The sequence below is a fragment of the Diabrotica virgifera genome, chromosome 10 (genome assembly GCF_917563875.1).
Source record: "Diabrotica virgifera virgifera chromosome 10, PGI_DIABVI_V3a".
Taxonomy (NCBI): Eukaryota; Metazoa; Arthropoda; class Insecta; order Coleoptera; family Chrysomelidae; genus Diabrotica; species Diabrotica virgifera.
In genome coordinates this window covers 2,246,102-2,270,819 of record NC_065452.1, presented here as the reverse complement: position 1 = coordinate 2,270,819, position 24,718 = coordinate 2,246,102, and the positions used below count along the sequence as shown (strand labels likewise).

The window sequence follows — 24,718 nt, the reverse complement described above, 5'->3', positions numbered from 1 at the left end:
GTAATAAAAATTAAATATTTTATTTAGCAATAGTAGCACCTAAAGAGCAGTACTATACAAAGTTAGATATCATAGTGATCTAGCGGCGAGGAGCTTAGTATAATTACATTTATGATGTCAGTTCAACAATGTTTTATAGACAAGAACTTCTTGTTACCTCTGCCCTGCCTATTTTCAGATATATTTTTATGTAATGCAGCGTCCTCACTGGTAAAATTTTGCGACGCAAATTCTTGCGACGAACCATTAGTTCATCAATATACACGAAAAATTTACCAGTGAGGACGCGGCTTAAAAACTGACAAATAACGGAGCGTATGCGTTGTGTTCCTCGAGATTTGTGCGTCGAACACGTCCACATTAGCACAATTTACCTCGAGCCCGCAAATATTTGCGACGAACAGCTGGTGCGTCCCAAATTTTTACCAGTGGGAACGCGGCCTTAACAGCATAAAACAAAATTCGATGCTGTGGTAACAGTAAAAACCAGTCACGGAAAACGTTGTTGAATTAACACTAGTACTAATTTGTCAATATTCGATATTTGACAGTTGACTTATCATTTTCAAAAAGACTAACGGTTAGAGGAAAAGTTTGCCTGTTGCTTTTTGATTCCAAAGTTTTGTAAGTATATTATTGTAGAAGAAAGAAGCATAATTCAAATTGGCATTAATTTTGAATGATTTTTAAAAAGACAATAAATTAAATCTGGTGCACTCGTTATAAGCTTTCGCCTTTTTGCAAACGATCGGCATTATTTTTTGTTATGGTGCGAGGTTTTTAGTAATTTCTTTTAGTATCTAGTTGCTTGATATAATTCGGCATGTACTAAGCAGCGACTTTAAATTTGTGGTGTGAAATTGTGAAGTCTTTAGTCTGTTGTTTGTCAAACATTTAAAAGTTATTTGGATTATTTTAAATAGTTTCTCCTGAAAAAATTACAGACTCGTCTTTGAAAGTTCAATAGAGCAGAATGGTAAGTGCTATTTTTATATACCTACAGTCGAACCCGCTTATTGGAATAGCCTTCGTGCCAAGCAAAAATATTCTTATAACCGGGATATTCTAATAACCGATCATGGTGGCTAGCCGAAATAAGTGTACCGGATATGCGTAATAATAGTCCATACTATATTAATATGTATATGTATGTATATGGTTTTAGGTCTTTTTATGTCAATAATACATACATAATAACAGTAGTGTAACTGTTAGCTACTTCTTCATTAAAAACTGTACATTATATGGATGCATACAGGAATTAATATAAAATGTATGTAACTATTTTCTTATTAAAATATATTATATAAATTAGTTACTCATTTTGTCTTGAAAAAATAATCCATAATTGTACTTTTTTTGTTACATAAACTACTAATCATTTTGTTGCCCTAAATTATAAAAATTACAAAAATTTCCATTGCATTGACCCTCCAGAATACCTCTGATAACATTAGGAGGGGTTAGGATGGCAGATTAGCTGTTTCTAAATATTTATTATAACAGCCTGTTATACAGGCAACTTGGTGGCAATATGTATAGAAATTTGTAGACAAATGAAATTATTTTATGACTTGTGTTGGCCAACCATTGAATTGGTACTCATAAAAGTACTCCAGCAATAAATATTTATTACTTGACAAACCCTAAAAATATAATAGCAGGACAGGCCTTTGAGTCCTTTGTGGAAAAAGGGTAATACCAGACAATATTTAAATTTTTAGGAAACTGTATGTAAAAATTTAGTCAGTGACATGAATAATTATGCTATTAAGCGGTATTATTGTACGAAAACATATTCCAATAAACCGATGTATTTATTAAGAAATAAATAGAAACGTTTCGGGACCTCGAATTTATATTCCATAAACCGGGATATTCCTATAACCAGTACTCTAATAAGCGGGTTCGACTGTATTTTTTTATTACATATTTGTTTCATATTGTTTTATAATTCTTAATAATATTTGAAATACTTTCATTTTCTATTGTTGATGGGAGCATTTCTTGAAGAAATAAAGAAATCCTTATGATAAACCAAGAAACATACTACTAAATAATGTAGTTTAGGTAGGTATCCGAAAGCCTTGATAAACCAACATTATTCAGTAAATTACTTTTCTTGGTTATACTCTTACCACTTAGCAGTGGCCTAGCTAGCCCTGTATCAAAGTTTGTAGCTGGACCTTTTCCATGACTGATATGGGATAGTGCTAAAATAATGTTCAACAAAGTAGCAAAAACGCTTGTATTCAACAATATAATTTCAAATACACATACTGCTGTGAGCCAATATGTTACCCAAACAAAAATCTCTAGATTTTTGGTTTCTATAGAGAAAAAGGACAAGTCTGATAGTTGTGTCCCATAGACCTGAGGTACAGGTCCATATGGACAAGGTCGTGCGCTGCACGATGGCGTTAAAGGTGCCCTTTGACTCAGCAAAGTTAAATAAATATCCAATTCAAAACTAAATATTTTTTGAAGCAAAAAAATTGCAAAAAATAACTTGTCCACTCCTTCCCAAACATTACTGTTGCTTTACGTATATTATTAACTATACAGATTTCTGTAGCTTCAGCCTAGAGATCATTTTCTAAACTAAAACTAATTAAGAATTACCTACTTAAGATCTAGAATGGTTCAGGAGCGGCTAGAAAATCTTGCTATTATTTCAACAGAACCTGAGTTTTTAAAGGACCTGAAAATTGAAAATATAATTATGAATTTGTCAAAGGTAAAGCAAGAAAAGTTCAATTTCTATAAGAAATATCCGTTGGTTTTCATCATAATAAGTGTATTTGTTTAAAAAAAATCGCAATATAGATATGTTTTGTTTTTTGATCCTCAGTTTTTAAATAATTTTAAGTAATGTTTTATAACTTTAACATAGTTTTTCTACAACGTGTTAAAAATGCAATTTTTAGCACTCCATACGAGCGTTAAAAATGCTACTTTAAGGCACTAGTGCTTTAAAATATTTTTAAGGCACTGCAGTTCGTATTGACCGTATAGGCAATTTTGATGTAATGTCAAAAAAATATAAAAATGGAATGTCAGTCAAGTTCAAATAAAAGTTTTTGTAGATATTGTCCTGTAATTACGTTTGTAGAAAAAATATTGTATGATATGCGTGTTAAGAAGTACATTTTTAAGGCACTCATGTGAATTGCAGAACTCGCTGTCGCTCATTCTGCAAACTTTCACATGCGTGCCTTAAACGTGTACTTTTAACACATATCATAAAAAACTATTTTATTCTGTTTTGTTTTATTGTGTACTATCGTATTTTATATATTATTTTTAATAACTACTAGACTACTAGAAACAACAGATGAAAACACTTCGACGAATATCAGGGAAAAGTCTGTTGGATAGAGAGAGAAGCGAAAGTATAAGAAGAGCATGCAATGTAGAAGATATAAATGGATGGAGAACAAAACGGAAACAGGAGTGGAACGAACACATCAGTAGAATGGCAGAGGATAGGATAGTACGAATAGCACAAGATAGGTCACCAAGATAAGAATGAAGAAGTATTGGCAGACCAAGAAAAAGATGGTGCGATTATCTAAACAATTTAGGAGGCTAATATTAAAGAAGAAACAGGCTGTGAAGCTTACATACAAGAAGGAAGAAAAATATATTATTTTTTATAAGTATTCTGTGTACCTATTGTTTCCTTCAAAAAAAATCTAGGTATAAAAAATCTAGGAGATGTAGAAAAAATTTCATAGGTTTCCACGTTGAAATGTGAAGGAGTGATTGATTATAATATTTCTGCCCTGGTAATTTTGATAAAGGTGCTTATCAATATTTTGCACGACGACGCCGAAGTTACTTGGCGTGTCCCTGCTGAGGTATATACTAAATTTACAATCAAGATACAGTAGAAATAAACAAACCAAGACATGTTAAATGCTACTAGGAACACTCCCGAATCATAATTTACAATGTATATACATTGTAAATCCCAAATCACGATTTCCAAAGTTTATACATTGTAAATTATGATTCGGGAGTGCTCCTAGTAGCATTCAACGTGTCTTGGTTTGTTTATTTCTACTGTATCTTGATTGTGAATTGTATAGTAGTAGATGATCCATAATCCGATATAAGGTTGATCTGTCGAGATCTGTTTAATGGATAAAAATTATTGAATATGTAATTTAGATAACAATTCTTAAAAATAAGGGGTGTCCGATCTAATTTTGTTGACTATAATTAGTTAATAATTAAAAAATTACTTATTTTTATATAAATAAACCCAAAATACTTGTCAAAAACTGATAGAATAACACTGTGAGCTTAAAACACGTTATTATCTAATTTAATATAGCTTCAACTTTTTTTGTTGGAATATCTTCTACAACTCAAAAATAGACAATACAAGACAAAATTTAAATCCGCTAAGTGTCCCTTTTTGAAAAAATCGATTTTTTCTACAAAAATATAAATTTCTGAAAAGTAACATTTTACATAAATATTTTGCAATAACTATCGTTGTAATCGTTTGAAAAATGAAAGAAACGTTTATTCAAACATCTATATTAATAGTACATGAACACAGCAATATTACAGGGTGGGCAGTCCACCTCGATATTTGGCAGTAGTTATTCCATTTTAAAAAAATGCCGAAACAGGTCGACTTTAATTTTTATATTGCAATTGTTTTGCATATATTTCATACTAGTGAGTGTGATGACGCAATCGATGATTTTTTTAAATGGATAAGGGTCGTGTGGGGCTCAGTTGAAAGGATGTTCAATTCTCTCTTCAGTAATATCAACATTGATATCATTATTTTTACAGGGTGGCCAAAAATATATTATGTGAATTAATTAATTGCTGTAAAAAGAAGAATGTACTTTTAATTTATTTAACTCAAAATACATTGTAGTGTTCAGAAAATAGAAAAAAAAATGTTTATTTCGCAAATAAACATTTTTTTTTTCGCTTAAATTAAATCACAAACAGCCTCCCACCTACCTCTTTTAACAGTTGTAACATTTAATTTAAGCGAACAGCAATGTTTATTTGCCCAATAAACATCTTTTTTATTTTCCGACAGCATTAAAATGTATTTTGAGTTAAATAAATTACATACATTCTTTTTGCGTTAATTAATTTAATTCAACAAAAATTTTTTTGTCCACCATGTATAAATAATGATATTATTGTTTATATTACTGAATAGAAAATTCAACACCCTTTCAAATGAGCTACCACACGACCCCTATTCCCATTTTAAAAAATCATTGATTACTTCATCACGCCCAGATGGATTACGTCACTAGTATGAAATATGTATCAAAAATTGTAATTTAAAAATAAAAATCTACCTTTTTCGGCATTTCCTTAAAATCTAATAACTACTGCCAAATATCGAAGTCAACTCTTTTCTTTGGCCCACCCTGTATAAACAAATACATACCTAATTTTTTTTCTTTTATCCACTAGTTTGCAAATTAGAAAAAAATGCAACGGGTGGAGGATATGCGGGAGGGTGCAAGAATTTCTTCTAACACACTTTATGTATCAAAAATCACTATAATTTTATTTGTAATAAAGCTTTTAAATTACTTGGATTTTTGAAAAGAACCTTGTCAGAATTCAATAATGTGGATTGTTTTAAAGGTGTGTATTGTTCTATGGTTAGATCAGTTCTGGAATATTCCAGCACTATTTGGTCTCCTTTATATAAATGTCATATTGAAAGCATTGAGAAAGTTCAGAAAAAATGTCTACGCTTTGTAGGCTATAAATTAGGGATTTCTTCAGAAGATATAGTGTATTGTGACATTTTAAAATTACTTAATATACCAACATTAGAAAATCGTCGTTTAATGCTAGATTTGGTTTTTCTTTTCAAGATTGTAAACGGAATGATAGATTCGCCTCAAATTTTGCAGAGAAGATCTTAGGGTTCCTCAAAGGTGCACAAGATCTAAGGACGTTTTTTACTTAGAATTCCAACAAACAATATATATAATCTTTAGACCTTCTACCCTCTTGGGTGTAGGTAATGTTCCAACAAACAAACTATTGTCTAAATAGACCTATAAGACGAATGTGTCAATCTGGAAATGGTTTAGATCTAGACTTTTTTCTAGCTCTCTGAATAGCTTTCGAAAAAAGCTGAAAAAATATGTTTAAAATACAATGTAGGCTGTCACTGTAAACTGTCATTTATGTATTTATTCTATTTATTTGTTTTGTGTAAATTGTATGTAATTATGAATGTATATGAATTATTTAATGATTGTAATTATTGTAATTGGTATAACCTTAAATAAACTATTTATTTATTTATAACATTTCAGAAATTTATATACAGGGTGATTGATTAGTAGGGTAAAGCTCAATAGCTCCGCTATAGTAATAGATAGCAATAAAAGTTAATAACAGAAATTTTAGCCACCTTTGAGCTTCACATTACAAAATTAGTTAGAATGTTACAGGGTGTTCGATAACACAGTGGCAGACCAAACTTGTTTTTTTAAATGGAACACCCTATATTTTATTTTATATTCGAAATCCTGTTAACTTCTCCATCACAAAAATATAAAGGTTTTTAATATTATACAGGGTATTTACAAAGTTATAACCAATTTTGTATGAAAATCGTAACAAGTTCAACTCCCTGTATAAATAAAAATAAGCACAACAGCAATGGTTTATTAATGCCATATTTTTTTTTTATTTATTGTCCAAATTTTTAAGAATGATTGATATTGCTAATTTTCTTTATATCAAATATAGGGTGAGTCAAAAAGCAAGTACATTATTTTCTCAGTAATGTTAAATGGAACACCCTGTATTTTATATCATTTTTGAAAAGTAACATTAACATACTTTAATTTTTATATAACATTCCCTATGCCCAAATTTATTAGTTTTCGAGATATTTTCATTTTTTAGAGCAAATTATTTTAGGTGTTTAAATTTATCTAAATTTTAAGTAAGCCATGACTGAATTGACAATTGACGATTACCGATTATCAATCCGGTAATCAATGTAACACTGTAGCAAATAAAGAAATAAAAATAATTTATTAGTAATACATTTTACAAACCAAAACACAACCACTACATGCAACATTTTTGAAACAATTAAAAACTATCTTTTTATGTAAATGCAATAAATAAACAAAGAAAATTAGTAATAAATTTTACAAAAAAACACAAAAACACAAAATACAATATTTTGTGAAGACAATTAAACACTACTTTTGTATGTAAATGTAACAATGTAACAAATAAAGAACGAAACATAATTTATCAGTAATACATTTTGCAAAAAAACATGTTTGAAAAAATTAGAAGCTACTTTTAATAAAATATGTTTAATATTTAATTACATAAGGTGTTCAAAATTATCTCCTAACACATTTATGTACGCCTAAAAACGATCATTGAATGAGCTACTTACTCTACGGAGCATTTGTAAATTAACACATCGAAATACACTTTGTATTCTATTTTTCATCTCATCCCTTGTTATTGGAGGTATTTTATAAACTTCATTATTAATGTAACCCCAAAAAAATCAGTCCAGTTTATTAAATTCTGGTGATTTGGGTGGCCATGCTACTGGTCCATTGAAAAATGAAAATATCTCGAAAACTAATAAATTTAGACATAGGGAATGTTATCTAAAAATTAAAGTACGGTAATGGTACTTTTCAATAGTGATATAAAATACAGGGTGTTCCATTTAAAATTACTGAGAAAATAATGTACTTGCGTTTTGACTCACCCTGTATTTGATGTAAAGAAAATTAGCAATATCGACCATTCTTGAAAATTTTAACAATACGTTAAAAATATGGCATTAGTAAACCATTGTTATTGTTTTGCTTATTTTTATTTATACAGGGAGTTGAACTTTTTACGATTTTCATATAAAAATGGTTATAACTTTGTAAATACCCTGTATAACATAACAAACCTTTATATTTTTGTGATGGAGAAGTTAACAGGATTTCGAATTTAAAATAAAATATAGGGTCTTCCATTTAAAAAAACATAAGTTTGGTCTGCCACTGTGTTATCGAACACCCTGTAACATTCTAACTAATTTTGTAATGTGAAGCTCCAAGGTGGCTAAAATTTTTGTTATTAACTTTTAGTGCTATCTATTACTATAGCGGAGCTATTGAGCTTTACCCTACTAATCAATCACCCTGTATTTTTTTAGAAAAAATCGTTTTTTCAGAAAGGGACGCTTAGCGGATTTAAATTTTGTCTTGTATTGTCTACTTTTGAGTTGTAGAAGATATTCCAACAAAAAAAGTTGAAGCTATATTAAATTAGATAATAACGTGTTTCAAGCTCACCGTGATAAGGTTTTAGGTATCTACTTCATAATTTCAAAAATGATATTTTTTACTTATGGTTTTGAGCCTTGAAAATCGTCATCTTGTATTCTTTTTTCAGTTTTAAATTGTTTATCTCTGTTCAGTTTTAACTCAAAAATGATCAACTTAAAAAAAATTACCACAGACATTTTTGTTTAGAACAATTCAAAAAATCTGAAATAATACCTACCCGGGTTGAAAATTTTTAATGTTTAGACTATAGACATTACTATGTTAATATCCACTTATAAACTGCGGAAGCTTACTGGACTGAGTGAGCTGAAATTATTTGGAGAGGTACTGGAAAGAACCAATGAGGTTAAGTATCTAGGGGTAACCCTGGATTCGAAACTCAATTGGAATACTCATATTACCAATATAACCAATACTTAGGGCTAAGCAACTCTTCTGGAACTGCAGACGAGTTGTAGGTAAAACCTGGGGATTGAAACCAAAGGTGATCTGTTGGTTGTTCACATCAGTGATACGACCGACAGTCACTTATGGGTCAGTACTCTGGTGGAGAAAGACAGCTTTGCAATCTTGTGTGACCACTCTCACCACCCTACAAAGACAAGGGCTTCTAAATATAACAGGAGCCTTGAATAGTATAGGAACAGCATTCGAGGCTATCACAGGTCTCCCTCCGCTGGAATTATATATTTCGGTGGTAGCCGTATGACCATCCTGTGACTCAAAGCAAACAATACTTGGAGACTGAATTATATATTGAATAGCCACACAAACATTACTGGGACTATACTTGAGGAATCCATCTTTATGATGAACTCAGATATGATGACACCAGAACTAATCTTCACTGAGAAGATTAACGCAATTATACCATCTAGAGAACAAAAAGTCCCAAATATTAATGGGGACTTAATATGGTTCACTGATCATAGGCGTAACTAGGGGGTGGTTTTGGGGGTTATAACCCCCCCCCTTTTGGATTGACTTTGAGCTCTATACGCTTAACACCATTATTATTCCATATCCCCCAGAGACCTTCAAGTAGATGTAACCCCCCCCTAGGATCATCCTGGTTACACCTCTGTCACTGATGGATCTAAAACTACCCATGGTACTGGATCAGAAGTCCTTGGGCAAACATGCAACTATAATAAATCTTACAGCCTAGGTCAACATACAACGGTGTTCCAGGCTGAAGTTTTTGCTTTGGTGTCGTGCATTGATGAAATCATTGATGAAGACCCTAAAGCTAAGAGAATAAACATTTACACAGATAGCCAATCAGCTATTCTGGCTGTAAAGAACCCTCTCACCAAATCAAAACTGGTGAGAAACTACAAAGATCTCCTCAATAACCTGGCAAAAGACAATAAAGTGTCTTTAATATGGGTGCTCAGTTATGAAGGGGTACATGGGAACGCACGAGCAGATATGTTAGCGAAACAAGGCCCGAGAGAAACTTTTGAAGGCCCAGAACCTTTCTGTGGTCATAGCATCACTAAAGATGCTATGAAAAACGAGGTTCAGAAATGGCTCATAAAGAATCATCAAAATAAATGGAGAACCACTCAAGGGCAAATCCAGACTAAAAAAATAATCAAGAATATTGATAACAAACTCTTGAACAGTTTGATGAACCTCAATAAATGAGAGATCAAAACGGTCACTGAAGTGGTGACAGGACATTGCCATTTAAGAAATCACCTATACAAACTAGGTAAGGTGAATGAACCATGGTGCAAAAAGTGCGAAATGGAAGAAGAGACTGCCATACACATACTATGCCATTGCAGTGTGCTAGGTGATATAAGGCAGGACTTCACTGATCAAATGAGGTTTGAACCAGAAGAGATCCTAAAACTACCATTAATAAAACTGTTGGCCTTCGTTGAAAGGACTTATTAAAGTTTAAGGAGAAGAACAGGGTTTGGTACAAAGGTCTTATGACCAAGTGCCAGAGACTAACGAGTCTCGCCTGAGTTAAGAAGAAGAGGAAGAAGATCCACTTATTAAATATTCGGGTCAATCCAAGCCAAGTGGTCCAGAGGTGGTTGCTTGACTATTTTTAATATTTGTTATTTTTCTACCTTTTAAACTTCAGTCTATAGAGAGTACAAAATTGTATGTATTCATTTTAATTTAAAAAAATTTATTTTGCTGATGACGATCATTTTTGTTAAAGCGTATCGATCATTTTCAAGGAAAACATGGAATCTCTCTTTAGCCAATATTTTCACTGAAGTTTGTCCTAGAACACTAAGTTTGACCCCTTATATCTCTGATGGCCACGCATGAAAAAATTTGAAATTTGACTGAATGTTAGCCCCTATCAAGTAGAATAAGAGGTAAGAATTTGGATTTGTAGACTTACGTCATATAGGAGTTGTAGGCCTGAGAAAATGGTGAAAAATCATTAATTTGAGCGTTTCGGGCAGGGTAATTAAAATTCAAATAAACTGTCTACTGAAATAAAAATTAATGTATCTTCACCAGATTTCACAATGAATACAAATTTATACAGGGTTGGTCAAAGAAAAGAGTCCACCTCGATATTTGGCAATAGTTACCTATTAGATTTTAAGGAAATGCCGAAATAGGTTCAGTTTTATTTTAATACATATTTATATTTTTATATTATAATCGATGATTTTTTTAAATTTGAATAGGGGTCGTGTGGTATCTCATTTGAAAGCGTGTTCAATTCTCTATTCAGTAATATAAACATTTTTATCATTATTTATGACAGTGAAAATATTTTTTTAATTAAATTAATTGGCACAAAAAGAAGAACTTATGTAATTTATTTAACTCAAAATACCTACATTGTATGACTGTCAGAAAATAGAAAAAATGTTTATTTCACAAATAAACATTTCTTTTCGTTTAAATTAAATCACAAACAGCCTCCCACCTACCTCTTGACAGTTTGAACATTTAATTTAAGTGAAAAGCAATGTTTATTTGAAAAATAATAATAAGGCTAAGGCACGTCATCAGGAGTTTCGAGGATTTTCGGCGCTAAATTGATACAAACAGATTATTTGGATGTTTTTGAAGTTGCTGAATATGCATCATCAGAACCGACCCCCGGAGCATCTGATGCACAGGATCACTGCTGAGGCACGTCATCTGCTGGAGTTTCGAGGGTATTCGGCACTAAATTGATACAAACAAATTACTTAGGGGGTTTTTGCAGTTGATGAACCCGAATATGATATCAAAACCAACCCTTGGTGTGACCCCAATGTGAAAAAATACTCCTCGAAACTCCAGAAGATGAAGTACCTCAGCAGTGACCCTGAGCACCAGGTGCTTCACGGACCGGTTCTGATGACGTATTCGTGTTCAGCGATCCCAAAAACCTCCTAGTAATCTGTTATATCTTAATTGATTTTAAAGCAATAAATAAATCGTCAGTTTGTAAAAAAAATTGAACATCTCGTATCTCGGAAACGGAGCGTGTGCGGACATATGATTGTAAAGCAAATTGTCATTATTTTCTCATGTAAAATTACCCCTTAAAGTTTTGTCGCACTTATTTAGAAAACACCCTGTACTGATGACGAACATGGCCAGTTGTTAAAGTACCTAACTTTTTTATTATCCAACATAAGCGAATGAATCGAAAGACAAAATGTTAAGAAAACCTAAGGCTATAGTTGGGTTTTAATTTCAATATTTTATAAATGATAGAATAATCCACAGGGTGATGCGAACTTTGAGAAAAAAAAAGCACAGTTTGATTCGTACACCCGGTTACAATGACAGTTTGACTGTCTAGCAACAATATTATTACAGCGATATTGTCAATGAATAAGGCTATAACGTGGTAAAAAATCGTTTAAATCGGACAACAGGTTTAGGAAATTCGAAACATCAAAAATGGCGAAATTTTTAGTGGATCGAATTTTTTGCACCGCAGTGTATATTCTTATATTGTGTTAATAGTACCTAATTCAGTAAATAGCCAACTACTCGTAGACACACGAAAATATTGGCGAGTTTATGTGACTCAGTTGCACTTTATTATACTCTGTTACCAGACTCATTTCTGGTTACAATGGTTATATACCCACGCTGGCGCTCGGGACCGGCCAGTGTCTGAAAGTTTTGAAGGAGCGAAGGGCGTAAGCGCTCTGTTTATATCAGTAGCCCTGTTACCAGATTTAAATTTGGTTACAGTACCTATAAAAAGTGTGCGTGCAGTTAACCATGAATAAGTGTCGCTGCGTAATCGATCAACTACTTGAAGAGTAATTCTCCTTGTATAATTTTGAAGAAAAAAATGAGATTATTGAAAATGAAAGACCTATTTTAAACAATTTAAAAAAGGAATCAACAAAAGTAGTTCGATATTTTAAATTTAGTTGGTACAGTGAAAATCCTTGGTTATGTGGTTGCAAGAAAAATAGACTGTATTGTTGGCCATGTCTTCTGGTTTCTACAGAAAAATGGGTGGACCACGTTCACGATTTAAATAGTTTTAGAGTTTTAAAAAGAAGACATGAAATTTCTCTGTTACCTACATGTAAGATGTATACCCAATTTGATTCAGTTTGGCAAAACAAACATCAAAAGTTCTCCTAACCAAGCTTTTAAAGCAAATTTAGTATTGCTAAACATAATGAGTTTGTTAAAAAATAGATAGGTATATCCTTAGCACACTTATAATAGATACTGTATGTTTTTGGGCCAAACAAGAACTAGCGTTTCGTGGCCATTTTGAGTGCGACGACTCTAACAATCGAGGCAATTACAGGGAATTGTTAACATTAATTTCCAAAAAAGATCAAAAATGTTGCCAACATCTAGAAACATCAACTGTTTTTTCGAGAGTTTCAAGTGATATACAAAATGATATTGAAGCTATACACACACCCAAACTTCTATGGAATCATCTGATATTTCTTACTATTTCGTGCGAATTTAAAAAAACGAACACACGAAGTCAAACAATATTTATTTTAAAGCAATTTAATAACAAATACATAACAATTAAATAAAATAATTAAGTATTTAACAAACAAATTGAAAGTAGTTTTTTTAAAGTCAGTACCATACAAAATTTCAATACAAAACGAATAATGTTTAAATTGTTTTTAATATTGTTTTTTTTTTGGTAGTCAGTGTTATCATCTCTAGTCCTTATGTAAGCTTCAGTTTGCGTAGGGACGCTCCCAATCAAATTATCAACATTTTGTTGTGGTAGGTTGCTCCATCGTTTAAGAGCAGCTTGTACTAGCCGTGCGGTGTTTTGTGGATTATCCCGGCGAGCTCTAATTTTTCTTTTAAGAGCTCTAATTTTCTTCTCCCACAAATACTCTATATCATTAAGCTCGGGTGAGCAAGCAGGCCACTCCAAGAAAGGGATACCTTCTGCTTCAATGATGTCTGTAGTCACTCTAATGGTATGTAGAGGTTTATTATCATGCAATAAAATTAAATTTTCTCATGTTGCACCTCTCCAGAGCCTGACTACAGGTTATCAACATACCTGTGTGCAGTTAAAGTTGATTGGATGAAAATTAAAGGAGTTTTTTTTTACGGATCACAATTTCTCTCCAGAACATTACACTTCCCCTTGTATATTTGTGAACAGATCTAAAAATTTTCGTTCTTGCTTGTCTTCCTCGACCTTTAAGTACACGATTTCATGGGTCATCTGATTTTACACAAATGCTGACTTTTTTTGAAACTAGCACATTTTGTCAATTCCCAATGTTCCAGTTTGGGTGGTGAAGACACCAATTTAGGCGATCAATCTTGTGCTGCCTGGATAACTCGGGAACCCATAACTGTCTCCTGCTGTATACTTCTTGGTACGAACTCTTCTTCTTATCGTTTCAACTGAAACAGGTACACCTGTAGCTTCCAAAAGCTGCCTTTGGAGCTGCAGGTGATAAATGGTTGGGTGTCTTCCAGCTGATTGGACAATTAAACGATCTTCGAGAGCCGTTATTATTTTTGGCGACTTTCCCTTGCTTTATTTTTGAGCTTACCTAATTCCTGCCTCCTATCATATGTTTTGGACAGAACGCCCTGTATTACGCCTAGCTCTACAGCTATGTCCCTCTGAGAACATTACTTTCTCCACAAGACCAATAATCTTTCCTCGTTGTAAGTTCTATAACCCAACATCAGGCATATTTTCGTTTTTTGACGCAAAAGTTAGTTTATTTATTTTCGTTAAATTTGCAACTTGAGCAAATAACCTATACCGTACCGAGCTGTACTATCCGATTGTCTTATATATGTATTTGTATATTTTCAATAAAAACCTTTATTCTTCGCAACAATAAGAAGTATTTTCAAAAGAAATAAATATTACTTTGAAATACATGGTGATTCCATATAAGTTTTGGGTGTGTGTGTGTGTGTGTGTGTGTGTGTGTATATACATTTAGCCATATCTTCATTTTTTTAAATAAGATTTTTTGCATCTAGTTTCGGTAACACTTTAGAAAAAGTCACGCGTCGCCACTGAATTTTGCTAATGTTACAGGTAAGTATTACGAAAAGCTGAACATAAGGTGGGGGAGGATTTTTTAGAACAATATTTTATTGTTAAATCGAAGCAGGTTAATACAGAAATTTTATTACTTACAATGGGAGTTCAGAATAAACTTTTCAGATAAAAATTTAGACCAGGGTAATAAGCTAGAAATAGACCATGTTCGGGACACTCAAAGATCCAGGTAGCTGACTACTTTTTTAGTTATTGTATACCTATAGGATGAAAACCTACCTGTTTCCTACCTAGAGTTCGCGTCCGTTTTTTAATTTAACAATTTAGCGCAAAAATCGCGATTTTTTCGATTTTTTGCATCCCATTCGAAAGCTAAATAGTTGACATAAAATTACAAAATTAAATTTTTTAGAACTTTAAAAAACCTTCAAAATTCCGATTTTTTAAAGTTAAAAAGTTAATTTGTTGCTACACAAACTGCAAAATAAGTGAAAATCGTTATTTGTTAATAACTTTTACAAAAACTACCTTAGAACTTTAGTGTTTCACCCAAAGTTGGGTATTGGGGTACTTAACAAACCCTCAAAATTTGAGGCCGATCATTTATTAGTTTAAGAGTTATTCTAGTTGTTTATCCCAGAGACCTTTATTTTGCAATAACATAAGACAATTCTGAGTATGCCAAATGAAAGTAGAAAACTGATACTATCAAAATGTACTAAAAAACGATAAAAAGATTATCTAATATAGTCAAAAATCCTAATGTCAAATTTGTGAAATTTTGTAGTTTAAAAACATTTAGAATAACTTTAAAAATATTTTCTGTAGAAAAAGTCATTTTACATATTAGAAAAGCTGGTATTTTACACGAATTTTTAAAAATGTAGTTTAATTGGTGACTAGTCGTGATAAGTGAAGGGGGAGCTGGGAGCCGACAAATGCACGAGTTCAAAAACTATAAAAAGCAACTTAAAACTACTATGATTTTCTATATCTCGGGATCTACTGAATATATTTTGATCGATCTTTTTTTAATTTGTATGTAATTTTTCTGTACATTACAAATATACAATTTGTCTAGACATTTATTAATTAATAAACAGTCTAATTTGTTTAAACAATTTTTGAAAAAATAATTTTTTCCCAAAAATCCATGATTTTAATCATACTATCCCTATTAATCATAGAAAAAGTTAAGGTATACTTTAATAAATAAATTATCTTCAATAAATAATTATCTAATAAAAATCATTTATTTATTAAAGTGTACTTTAACTTTTTCTGTGATCATTAATGATACTATGATTTAAAAAATAGATTTTTGTAAAAAAATATTTTTTCAAGAATTGTTTAAACAAATTAGACTGTTTATTAATTAATAAATTTATAAACAAATTACATATTTGTAATGTACGTAAAAATTACATACCAATTAAAAAAAGAAAGATCAAAATCCATGGAGTTGATCCGGAGATAAAACAAATTATATTCGTTTGAAATGGCTTTTTCGGTATTTTAACTCGCTGGATTTGTAGAATCCCCCTACAATTGTAGTAATCGTTTGCACTACATTTTTGAAAAATCGTAGAGGGTGCTGTGAAGGTATAATGTTTGTGCAAATTTTTTAAGAAAAAATACAAATCCCATTCTTTAAAATGGCTTTAATGAGATTCCTTAATTATTATAAACAAATTAGCTGTCAATTAAAAAAAACATATGGCTAACTTTGTCCCATATGAGCCCAGGCTAATTTTTTATTTGAAAATTCTTGTTAAAATACTATCTTTTCAAATATATAAAAATATGGTTTCTACGGACATTTTTAAAGTTATTCTGAATGTTTATAAACAAGGAAATTTTAAAAATTTGGCATTAGAATTTTTGACTACGTTAATTATTTTTTTACCTTTTTTTAATACATTTTTATACTATCACTCTTCTACTTTCATTTGTCATACTCAGAATTGCACTATCGTCATTATTTTCTGTCGTATTTTATTGCAAAACAAAGGTCTCTGGGATAAACAAATAGAATAACTCTTAAACTAATTAATGGATCGGTCTCAAATTTTGAGGGTTTGTTAAGTACCCCAATGTCCAACTTTTGGTGAAACACTAAAGTTCTGAGGTAGTTCTAGTAAAAGTTATTAATAAATAACGATTTTCACTTATTTTGCAGTTTGCGTAGCAACAAATTACCTTTTTAACTTTAAAAAATCGGCATTTTGAAGGTTTTTCAATGTTCTAAAAATCTGAATCTTTGAGTGTCCCGAGAAAATCCTTATTACCCTGGACTAATTGTCCTTTGGAGATCTAATGGAGGTTCTAGATTCTAGAGCTTCCACAGGCAAAGGTTCACAGGGGGTAGAGCACATTGCTCCCAAACATAATCTTAAAGCAGCGTTTTGTATCACCTCTAACGTTGTAAAATGTTTATCCGACGTTCTGAAATGTTAGTCTAATTTTATTTTTTATCGTTTTCTGTTGTCATTATTTCTCGTCGTGAGGATCAGGTCATTAAACCGGTTACTAGGCTTCACATTGGTTCTATAATCATGATTTTTTACGATAAATAGGCTGCTAACATCGCCTATTTTCTTCTAACCCTTTTCCTGTCTAGGATCTAGTTTTTAGGATCAATTTTGTCGTAAATTAGTACAGCAAGTCAATTAAGTGCATACACTATCTATACAAGGTCGTAACTCCCTTAGGTAAGTATTCTTTGAAATATAGTTTGAGTGAGAACGTTATTGTGAATGGTGAGTAGTGTTGAATTTAACACGGGAAACCACATTTTTTCAGTTCATTTTCCATAAATAATTTTTAATCTGTCCCTCTGATTTGGTTGTTCCCTGACATCGTAAAATCTCTTCATTCGTTCTTTTAGCTAAAAATAGTTTAGATACTAACCAAAATCACTGTAAACACGATGTTCTATTCATGTACTCGAGCTTGTGCAGGAAGTGGCTTTTAAAAAATGTTCGGAAGTCACTTGTTTTTTATTGTAACATCAAAGTCATGAAATTGGAATATCAGAACTTTCAAATAAATATTAAGTAAAAGAAATTGTCTTTTAAATCATAAAAAATTGTGTTTTGTGGACAGTTTGTAATATTGTTCAGAGTTTTAGATATTTTAGGTCCGAATAAATTATTTTTTCTACGACCGTTTAATAACATGCTCATTATTCACTATTTTTGAATAGATAATCAACACCCATTACTTTACCCGTGAGTAATAGTTCATTACTCACGGGCTGAAGTTAGGTTCAAGTGGCGAATGTCACTTTTAATATTAGTCTTATAAACTGCAAATAAAATTACTTAAAGTTTTCTATTTAGTACAATAATTATTGTAATTTATATCAATAATTAACTTTGAAAAATTTTTAAAGGATTTTTAACTATAACAATGGATCAGTATATTTTTTACTTTTATACCTTGTTTACTATTAGGAATTTTTACGTTTATCATTTTCAATGACAGTGACATTAGTGTATTTGTTGTGTTTATTGGAATTAAAACTTATATTGTGTTTATTTTATAAAGTTATATTGTGTTAAATCGTTAAATGTATTGTAGCATATATCGCCGCCGTGTACGAAAAGTATAACTCCGAAAAATGCCGTTAAGAGTAGAACTTTCAATGAACGCCGCGAAAAAATATTATTTTCGATTATATATTGATTGTGAAAATTATAATCCCTAATAAAGTGTTAGCGAAAAAATTTATTTTTTGAGGAGTATCAGCAAAAAACATCATTTGTTCTGTGGGTCCACGAAAATTATAATTACTAAAAAGTTCTCAGAAATAATTGTTTTCGTCGGCATCTATTATGAACTTAATCTTTTCGTTATAAATATTTTGGGAGTTAGAATCTTCGCGGACACGCATATAAAAAAGAATTGTATCGTCAACACTTATCAAAGAGTTATTATTTTCATTGGAAATGTATTACGAATCACATTAATCATAGGTACAGTTACGATCACTGAATAGTTTACACCTAATTTTTATATTGTAATTTCAAAGTCAATGCCTGTCAAAAATTTCGCTAGTGTTGAAAAATAAAATCAAATAAAATAAAACGATATCAAACTCCTCCAAAATGGTTAGAATGCATTTGAGTGATATGCAAAAATCAAGAGCAATTGCTAAACTCGAAGAATGTTGTTCACTAAGGAAAATTGCTGCAGATTTGTACGTGAGCCATATGTGCATATGGTTCACGTTGCATATATGTTGCATATGGAAAATCAAAGAAAGAGGGGATAATTATCACTCTATATAGCAAGGTTGGGCGGTTCAAGACTATTCAAGAGGGCAGAAGATCTCCACAGATCAACAGGATGAGTTGTTAGTAGATTTGAGAGAATCTCCTTTTGCCAGAGCTTAAAAAGCTAGAGAAGAGACAGCGTTTCCGGGCAGTATTTTCACTGCACGTAGAAGCATTACACAAATTATTGTTTATTATTTAACATTGCTTATCATTATTTAATATGAAATAGAGTTAAAATAAAATGGATATTTTAAAACCATACTTCCCTATTTTCGTTACTTATTAAGACTATACTCCATTTTATTCAAAAAAACTTCTTTCTATACTAACCATGTTGTTAAATTTTGTAAAATATATTTATTATTTTTATTTTTTAATTTTAATCAACCTATTGTAGATACGCCACTGTTAACGACACTTTGACGTAAAAGGTGGCTCCTGGATACGTAAGCCTGTAAACTATTCAATGATCGTAACTGTACCAGCGATATATTATACAGGGTGTTTCATTAACAATAATTGTCCATATCGTAAGTGGAGAAACCTTAGCAAAAAATACGAAGATTTAACCCAAAACACTTAAATAAAATATTCTTCCTTATCGAGATACAGAGTGTTTTATTACAAATGTTCTAAAATGATTTTAGTCAATGGTTAAAGCACCTTTTAATATTTTTTGTTCAAACTTGACACACAGTTTACACATGCTAGGGTACTTTAACTAGTCTTAAAAGATAGTTTTCCGCTGTTATCAGAGGCGTGCTGTAGGGATATATACTTCCTTTTCGCCCCTTTCCCTCTTACAATCTACGCCACTGCCTTAATGGTCATTTCAGTATGGTTTTTTGATTATTCGTTACTTTTTACGTAAATATCATCCTTTTGTCTAAATGCGATAGAGTAAGTAGTTTTCAAGTTACTTGCGTTTTAATGTAATGGATTCAATAAGATTATGTATTTTAAACACATATAATCTTATTGAATGTAGTTTAAAGTACATAGTCTTATGAAATCCATTATCTTTAAACGCAAATAACTTGAAAACTACTTACTTTATCACAATGAGACAAAATAATGATATTTATGTAAAAAGTAACAAGGAATCAAAAAAACATGCTGAAATGATTATTACGAGAGTGGCGTAGATTGTGAGGGGGGGAAAGGGGCGAAAATGAAGTATATATCCCTACAGCACGTCTCTGGTAACAGCGGAGAAATATCTTTTAAGACTAGTTAAACTACCCTAACTAGACTAAAAAATATTAAAAGGTGCTTGAACAATGGGTTAAAATCATTTTAGAATATTTGTAATAATACACTCTGTATCTCGGTAAGGAGGAATATTTTATTTAAGTGTTTTGGGTTAAATCTTCGTATTTTGTGCTAAGGTTTCTCCACTTACGATATGGACAATTGAATGGTGGGCTACAACAATGTTGTAAGCGACAGAATTGAGATTATGCAGGAGATGAAAAAAACATATTGACAAGCTATTTATGAACATACGGATACCAACATTGCGGTAAGAAAAACTCGGGGAAGGCAAAATGTTTTTAGCCAGATTGAAAGATGCTCGTATTGGTCTTTGGATATACAGTAATATTGTATTAAAACCTCACTTTGACCCAATATGTCGCTTACAACATTGTTGTAGCCCACCATTCAATTGTTAATGAAACACCCTGTACAGGGTGTTTGGTAAAGAATGGGCCATAGCTTAACCTCAGGTTCCTGAGGTTAAAATAGGCCGATTTAAGCTAACTTACCTTAGTACAAAGTTTATAATAACCGAGATACAGGGTGTCAAAGTTAAACTTTTTTTTATTTATTATTGAATATCTCCTGACAGGCATGAGATATCAACACGAAATTTGGTATGTGGGGGTTTTTTGGGACGAGAAAACTAAATTCCCTACCAAAAATTATGTGTTGCCCAGAGGGCGCCACATACGCCTTTCAGCACTCATTTAATACGTTCAATTTTTTTTATCCGTCACTCCGTATAATTTTGACATTAAAATTTTTATTCCCCTATTAGTTTTACTTAAAAAAGGTATACCTCTTTCATCTCCCTAAACTCAACCGTTTTCGAGATAAACGCATTTTAAATCTGCAGTGCAACATAATTTTTAGCATAATATCATTGTAGTTACACCAGAAAAATGTATCTTTAAATATTATCTAATATTTTAATATTATCTAATATTATCTAATATAAATTTGTATCTAATAAAAAAACTTAAAACCATAAAATTATCCAAAAATGTATCGCAAATTTCTTCAAATGGAATTTGCGATACAATGACATAAATTTGAGAACTGGCACAATTATTATGGTTTTAAGTTATTTTTCGGGTGTAACTACAACATTATGCTAAAAATGATGGTGTATCGAGTTTAGGGAGATGAAAGAAGTGTACCTTTTTAAGTAAAACTAATAGGAGAATAAAAATTGTAATGTCAAAATTATACAGAGTAGGGGATAAAAAAAATTGAACGTAATAAATGAGTGCTGAAAGGCGTATGTAGCGGCCTCTGGGCAATACATAAGTTTTGGTAGGGAATTTAGTTTTCTCGGCCCAAAAAACCCCCACATACCAAATTTCATGTTGTTATCTCATACCTGTCAGGAAATATTCAATAATAAATAAAAAAATAAGTTTAACTTTGACACCCTAAGGTACACCTAAGGTAAGTTAGCTTAAATCGGCCTATTTTGACCTCAGGAACCTGAGGTTAAGCTATGGCCCATTCTTTACCAAACACCCTGTATATAGTTATCTTATTATATTATACAGTGCGCTGGAATAAGTGTTACCCCCCTTATTAACTTATTTATTTTTAGGACATAAGCAAAACGCTCGGACAGGTCGATTTTTAAAATAATCATAGTATATTATTATTATGCATAGCATCAATGTTTCGAACCTTACGCGATCCCTCATTTAAAAGCTTTTGAAATACTGATTACAAAAATGTATAATACTTTAATCTTATTTGAGAGCGTAGGCGCAAAATTTTGGTCGAATTCTGTTAAAACGCAGAATGAAAGACTACATTATTACGGAGGGCTGATAGTCCCTTAGAATAAACAAAAAGTTTCTTTTGAATGATATATTTGAAATTAAATATCAGACCAAATTTTCTCTTTTTTTTTTCACCCCTATGACTTATTAAAATAAATATTATTGAAGTTCTCAGGGATTTTCTACCCTCGATAATACTGTAATATTTCATTCTGCGTTAAGGTTTTTCAAACATACTTATTTAGTTTTCTCAGGATTCGAAAAAAATTAATGCGTTTAAACAGAATTCGACCGAAATTTTGCGCCTACGCTCTCAAATAGGATTAAAGTATTATACATTTTTGTAATCAGTGTTTCAAAAGCTTTTAAATGAGGTGCCACATGATGTACTTTCCTATTAAAAAAAATCAAAGTTATGTCTGTCGCCTGAAGAGGATTCGCGTAAAGTTCGAAACATTGATGCTTTAATATACTATGATTATGTTAAAAATCGACCTATCCGAGCATTTTGCTATGCGCTAAAAATAAATAAGTTAATAAGGGGGGGGGGTAACACTTATTCCAGTGCATTGTATAATGTAGTTAAATATAAATAAATGTACATTATAATTTAATAAAGTACGTCCACCGATAATAGCCATTTCCTATTTATTAAATTGACAATAGATACAACTGTGCGTTTATAATTTTTCTGAAATGAGTATAACTTGAATTGACTATTTCTTGTTGTATTTTTTACAATACATAATTAAGACAGCATTTGCTAATAGTAATAGGCAACCAATTATTCAGCCGTTTACTATTGGTAAACAAAATTTATTTTCGTAAATTATAATTTTAATCTCGAGTAGTTGATAATTATATTTTTTTACTAATTAAAATAAAAAAGTTCGTAGAAAAAGTATAGTATTCTACTTGCATGTAATGGCTAAACTTCATCATCGTCAGTAATAGCCATCATTACATGCTCGTTGAATAATATACTATTAAATAATTTCAAAAATCGACAGTTTCAGTAATGCGTGTAATGTAATAAAGTGCTATGAGAACACTCATGTCAGTTTCAACAACAGACCCTTTTATTTAAATTTATTTTACATTTTTTTTGTATTTCTATCCAGTTTATACTTTAAAAGCACAATTAGGGATAATATAATTATACAAAACATTTCTAATTCTGTTTAATGTTTACGATTTCAAAGCCAAAACATATAATAAACATTAATTTATTTTAGTTTCTGTCTCACCAACTGCTAGGTCAAAATATAGGCCAGCTTTTTAACTCGTAAAAGTATAAATGAAGACGTTAAATTTATTGTTAATGTCTGAAGCATTTGAAGGGTTAGAGGGAAAAACGATAAATGTCAATTTTTGGCGATTTTTGTGCAATCTGTTAGCTTAGAAAGAGTGCTATCAACCTGTGAATGGCCAAGGGGAAATAACGATCAGAATTGTCTTAAAAACACGTCACAAGATTGGACGCAAGGGGGAAAACAATGAATATTCGGGAGGTTTTTTATTTTAAATTCCACCCCATCGTGGCGAAAAGGGGTTAATTATTATTCCCTTTTGCTCAATTGGACATCAGCAAAATATTTACATAAAAGCGAATTAATTTAAATGTTGTTTTCACAACAAATATGTAACTTTGTTTCTCATTTTACCGAAAATGCTTCCAGATAGACATTCATCGTTCTTTCCCCTGACCCTTCATTTGAAATTTATGAGGTATATGCAAAAAATATTTATCTGTTCAAGTAACGTTGTATCTAAATCTAACAATAAAACACTTTGTGTTCAACTTACACAAAATTGATTACAAATTAATGTCACCACTGCTGTTTCGACAGATAGTCAAGAGAAATAAGGATTTTCTCGGGACACTCAAATATCCAGGTAGCTGACTACTTTTTTAGTTATTGTAGACCTATAGGAAGAAAATCTACCTGTTTCCTGCCTAGAGTTCGCGTCCGTTGTCGACATGGTTGCTTATTTCCCTAGACCACCCTGGACTAAGAGTGCATTTTTCCAGTGATGAATTTGTACTATATAGACCGGTCTGCATCTAAACATTCCTTATATGTATTTGGCACCTAGGAGTTTTCTATTGGTTCTTTGCGGCACGCGGCCATATTTCAACCAATAGGCGGCGAAGTGCCAAACGCGTATACGGAATGTTATTCGGTGCGAAATTCATATACGGAATGTTAAATATTCGTAGACCGAAAAAGACGTCACTTAAAAGGAGATGGAGTTTAAAATACTTGTTAATGTTTTATTAAATAAAAATAAAACAATTAGTATTTGGAATGTTATTTGTTGCGAAATTCATATGCGGAATATTAAATATTCGTAGACCAAAAAAGACGACTGTTTATTAAAGTCAGTTACAAAAAGATTGATTTTAAAATATTTCGTTAACGTATTATTAAATAAAATTAAACAATTATAGCATATGGAATGGTATTTTGTGCGAAATTCATATACGGAATGTTAAATATTCGTAGATCAAAAAAGACGACTTTAATAAAAAGTCAGTTAAAATGAGACTGGTTTTTAAATATTCGTTAATGTATTATTAAAGAATTAAAGAGAAATAAAACAATACAATAG

The 24,718-nt window shown here is 31.4% G+C and overlaps 1 protein-coding gene across 2 annotated transcripts in view; it reads left to right on the top strand.

Moving 5' to 3' along the window:
• Positions 1–594: 594 nt before the first annotated feature.
• LOC114334600 (early endosome antigen 1) overlaps positions 595–24,718 on the top strand; it is a 107,485-nt gene continuing 83,361 nt past the window's right edge. The window contains exon 1 of one of the 2 annotated variants that reach the window (XM_028284675.2): positions 595–976. In XM_028284675.2, the coding sequence (XP_028140476.2) occupies positions 974–976 (3 nt within the window). In that variant the 5' untranslated portion in view covers positions 595–973. Of the gene's footprint in view, positions 977–1,249; positions 1,274–24,718 lie in introns of those variants that run through there. The other variant, XM_028284677.2, reaches the window with a different exon arrangement.